This window comes from Octopus sinensis, linkage group LG8, assembly GCF_006345805.1.
Source record: "Octopus sinensis linkage group LG8, ASM634580v1, whole genome shotgun sequence".
Classification (NCBI taxonomy): domain Eukaryota; kingdom Metazoa; phylum Mollusca; class Cephalopoda; order Octopoda; family Octopodidae; genus Octopus; species Octopus sinensis.
In genome coordinates, this window is record NC_043004.1 from 51,366,596 (window position 1) to 51,371,743 (window position 5,148).

The 5,148-nt window shown below is 37.6% G+C and overlaps 1 protein-coding gene and 1 non-coding gene across 2 annotated transcripts in view; both read right to left on the reverse strand.

Moving 5' to 3' along the window:
- The window catches only part of LOC115215037 (mitogen-activated protein kinase kinase kinase 1-like), a 252,885-nt gene extending 248,503 nt beyond the window's left edge, over positions 1–4,382 (reverse strand). The window contains exon 1 of the mRNA XM_029784171.2: positions 4,188–4,382. Within this exon, the coding sequence (XP_029640031.1) occupies positions 4,188–4,222 (35 nt within the window). The 5' untranslated portion in view covers positions 4,223–4,382. The remainder of the gene's footprint in view (positions 1–4,187) is intronic.
- Positions 870–943, reverse strand: Trnai-aau. The gene has a single exon. It is a non-coding gene; the product is annotated as a tRNA-Ile (tRNA).
- Positions 4,383–5,148: the final 766 nt, after the last annotated feature.

The window sequence follows — 5,148 nt, forward strand, 5'->3', positions numbered from 1 at the left end:
GTCCATTTTTAAAGGTGTAGCGTTTGTAATAGTCTGGATAGAATTCACATATCGGTTCCATTCTAGCAAAAACTGTCCGATGAACGGCAACGGGAAACTCAGAGTAACAGGTTTTGTTGAATTTTCTGCTACTTTAAATAAAGCATATTACTCTACCACTGGTATTTGAGTTGATGAGGCCTGGGCCAAAGAGGAAATCACAGGTGTAACCTCAGAATGGCTCCTTTCATACTAGCCATTCTTGCAACATGTATCCACCTTTCAACAAACTAGCATTTATGTGTTTACTCCGGTATATATATATATATATATATATATATATATATATATATAAATAAATACAGTACAGTACTGTTTCTACTTCGCGAATATTCACCTATCGCGGTGGGTTTGGAACGTAACACCCGCAATAGTGAAGGGATTACTGTACAGATCACAACCATCTCATGAACCTACGTTCACAAGGAGTGCTTCGCTCTCCGATGGTCGTGAAAAAAAAATCGCAAATAACTGTACATAGTATATACTCTTATGCCATGAGGAAAAATGTACAATTTTGAAAAATATTGTACACTAGTTGATATAGAAAGTTAGCACAAATTAGCATAAGTTACTCAGAGACGTCATCGACTTGAAAGTCAATATCCAAATTAGTGTTACTATATTTAATTATTTCTAACAAAGGTATACATATGAGGTAGAGTACTGGTAGATTAAGTCGCCGCTAATACTCAATCAGAAATAATTTTATCAATCTCGGAAGGAGGAAAAGCAAAGTCAGCCTGATTGCACATCGACCCGTCAGACATAGATATCTATTCTACTATAATAATCAATAATCTTTATAGCTTTAAAAAAAAAATTGCCACTGGCCAGTATGGGGCTCGAACCCACGACATTCGCGTTATTAGCACGACGCTCTAACCAACTGAGCTAACCGGCCAACGAGGACTTGTTTCTTCATATTTATTAATGAGGCAGTGACAGTAATAAGCTGTTTTATTTTAGAATTGACTTCTGTTGATTCCATTTACACGCCATCTGTATTGACAGCAACATCAATATACAGTCCTAACAGAGATCTTTTACATTGTCGCGCGATCTGCTATAAATAACAGCCTAATTTCCCTTAAATCACACCCTATTGCCTTTAGAAACTGGACAACTGTATTTGCAGATATAGAAGGAAAAGAAAAAACAGTATGGTCGCAGCTGGGATATCTTTGGTCATAGACCTACTCAATTAGGAACAACCTGGGGTTGGTTAAACGACAGCAACATCAAAACCAATGTAGGTGTCGACCTGTGATTAAGAAAGAATACACTGGATAATGCACAGCAATCTTTCGGTAAAAGTCTACGACGTCATGCGAGAGCGACCTTATCTTTCAATATGCTCGACAGAACTGAACACTCACTCATAATTGACGTCATGTACTAATATCGAAACATTGCCTTTAGGTTTGGTAGATCAGAGCTGACTTGAAATTAAATATATTTCTTTACTGCCCACAAGGGACTAAACATAGAGGGGACAAACAAAGACAGACAAAGGGATTAAGTCAACTACATCGACCCCAATGCGCAACTTGTACTTTATTTATCGACCCCGAAAGGATGAAAAGCAAAGTCGGCCTCGGCGGAATTTGAACTCAGAACGTAGCGACAGACGAAATACTGCTGAGCATTTCGCCCGGCGTGCTAACGTTTCTGCCAGCTCGAACCATAACAGGAGAACGAGAAACAAGGGGGCTTCTACAAGGTCCTTCCACATGCTAGAAAAAGCAGCCTAATTTCACTCCAATCACACTTTACCGTTTTAAATGAGGGCTCGTTGAAAAATGCATCCCCTAGACTATTAAGAGACGGAATGGTCACAGTTAGAAAGCTTTTAATAGATCTGTTTGATTAGGCTAGGGCTTAACACCAACTTAGCCAGGGAAGTTTTACAGACTGGGAAATAAAAACGAAAAAAGAGGAAGAGAAACTGTGTGCGTACGCGCGCGGGTGTGTGACAGAGATAGAGAAAGAGAAAGAGAAGACAGTATGAGGGTGGGAAACAGAGAGTGAGAGAAAGGGAAATACAGCGTGTGTGTGTGAAAGAGAGAGATAGGGAAAAAGAAAGACAAAGAAAAGGAGAAAGGAATTAGTGTGAGTGAGAGAGAGAAAGAAAAAGAGGAGGCAAATTGAGTGCATATGTGAGAGAAAGGAGAGAATAATTGATAAGGAAATAAGAGTGTGTGAGACAAAGAGTGAACAATGTAGAGAGAGAGAGAGAGAGAGAGAGAGAGAGAGGGAAAGAGAGACAGTATTAGTGAGAGAGAAAATACAAGAGAATGTGAGAGAGAGAGAAAGGTAGAGACTGTATGTGACAAAGAGAGATAGAGTAAGGGAAATAGAGTGATAAAGTGTGTGTGAGAGAGAGGGAGACAATGAAACAGAGAAAGAGTGTGAGATATATATATATATATATATATATATATATGTGTGTGTGTGTGTGTGTGTGTGTGTGTGTGTGTGTGTGTGTGTGTGTGTGTACACACGCACAAAAAGATAACGGAGAGCAAGATAGAGAGACTGATGAAAAATTCACGAGTAACAAGACGAAAGAAAGAGAGAGACAACATAAAAAGAGAGTGAAAACGGAAAGGCGTAAAGGTAGAAAGATAGAAGAAAACGAGAGAGAGAGAGAGAGAGAGAGAGAAACAGAGACAAGAGAAGTAGAGAGAGGAAGAGAGAAAAAGAGAAAGAGTATGAGAGAGATGGTGCAGTAAACTCCCGCCATTTCTACAAGACTGTTGGTCGCCACCGTATCATCAACCGTCTGATTAACTCCTATATATAGAAGTAATAACAATTGACAAATAAGGAAGTACCTAGGTGGTCACTGGAATTGCTAGAAATAACCAAATCCCTACCAAATAAAACCAATAAAAACAAGAAAGAAAATCACTTTGGATTATGCAATTCCGGATATAGGATTATTGATACATTTTATTTCTGCTGGAAAAGATGGACTAGTCACGACTGGAACGCTTTTGGTAACCACTCAGCTCGTTCTTGGCTGTTATGGGGATGAAGTTTGTTACTACGATGAAAACTTGATACCTACAATTAGTATACACACACGCACACACACATACACACACACATATATATATATGCGCGCGTGTGCGTGCGTGTGTGTGTGCGTGTGTGTGTGTGTGTGTGGTGTGTGTGTGTGTGTGTGTGTGTGTGTGTGTAGGTACATGTATACGTGTCTATAAATATACACAAACACGCAACATATATTCAGGCATATATATATATTTTTATATACATATATATATATACTTATTTAAAGCAGCAGAAAATTCAACAAAATCTGTACTCTGAGTTTCTCGTTGCCGTTCATCAGACAGTTTATATATATAATATATATATATATATATATATATAATATATATATATATATATATATTATATATATATATATATATATTATATATACCCGAATATATGTTGCGTGTTTTGTGTATGTATATATGTATATATGTTCAAATTCATGGAAAAAGAGAAGACGAAGACAGGTGTAGGAAGAACGAGTAAGGTTATTAGTGTGTGTGTGTGTGTGTGAGAGATAGTAGTATGTATCTGTATGTATGTGTGTACATTTATATATAATATATATATATGTATATATAGATATATATATATGCGTAGGAATAATGTGTACGTGTATGAAGACATGTACATTTATAGGCGTGTGGGGATATGTGTGTCTGTATAGAAGTCTGTGTTTTTATGTACAAATATATATATATATATACATAAATATATAGTATATATATATATATATATATATATATATATACATATATATATATATATATATATATATATATATAGATAGATAGATAGATAGATAGATAGATAGATAGATAGATAGATAGATAGATAGATAGATAATACTCATACATATATACATAATGCAGGCATAATTCGCTAAAAACAACACGGGTTGTATGTGTACCGCGAGAGAGAGAGAGAGAAAGAAAGGCATAGAGTGAGAGAGAGAGAAAGAAAGGAATAGAGTGAGAGAGAGAGAAAGAAAGAAAGAAAGAGAGAGAGAGAGAAGCGCACGTAAAACCTAAACAACATTACAACAACATATACAATAAAAATTATATTATAAAAATTTCACTAACCTGTTGCGAACCTCTCTCGTAGTGTTGCTATCCATGTTCTCTGCTCTTCTGAAGAACTACCGTCCCACAATAAACTTGGTCAACAAACTGACATCAGTAAGTGTCTGCACGTGTATGCGCGTGTGTATGTGTGCGTGCGTGTGGTGTGTGTGTGTGTGTGTGTGTACATGCGTGTGTTTGTGTGCGTACGCGCATATGTTAGTATGCGTGTTGTACGCTATAGATGTATGTAGGAGAAATGCTTAACTTTGTGTCTGTGTGATTGCGTGTGTGTGTGTGTCTGACAATAGTGATGTGTATGTATGAATGTGCTTAGCGTGTATATCTGGATGTGTCTATGTGCGTATGTCATTGTGTGGGTCAGTGTGTGTGTGTGTGTGTGTGGTGTATGGAGAAATGATTAACTCCCACTATTTGTGTCACTATATGTGACTATTCAGTTATGTGTGTTAATGTGAATGTGTATGTATGCGAATGTGATTGCTGTGTGTGTATATGTGGACGTGATTGGCCTGTAAATGTGAGTTTAATTGTGTGTGTGTATGAGTACGTGATTGATTGTAGTGCAAGTGGTCGTGTGCGTCAATTGCTGGTTTTAGTTTTTTGTTTTTTTTTGTTACGTGGCTCAGTCATTAAGCTGCGGCTAGGCTGGAGTACCGACTTCAATGGTATAATAGTGTATTTCATCAATCCTAATCGCTAAGTTACGGGGCACATAAACACACCAGCGGTCAGTTGTCAAGCGATGATGAAAGGAGAAACACAGACACATACATATAAATACACACACAGAGATACACACACACACACACACAGATACACACACACATATATGTGAGTGGCTGTGTAGTAAGTAGCTTGCTTACCAACCACATGGTTCCACGTTCAGTCCCACTGCGTGGCACCTTGGGCAAGTGTCTTCTGCTATAGCCTCGGGTCGACCAAACCTTGTGAGTGGATT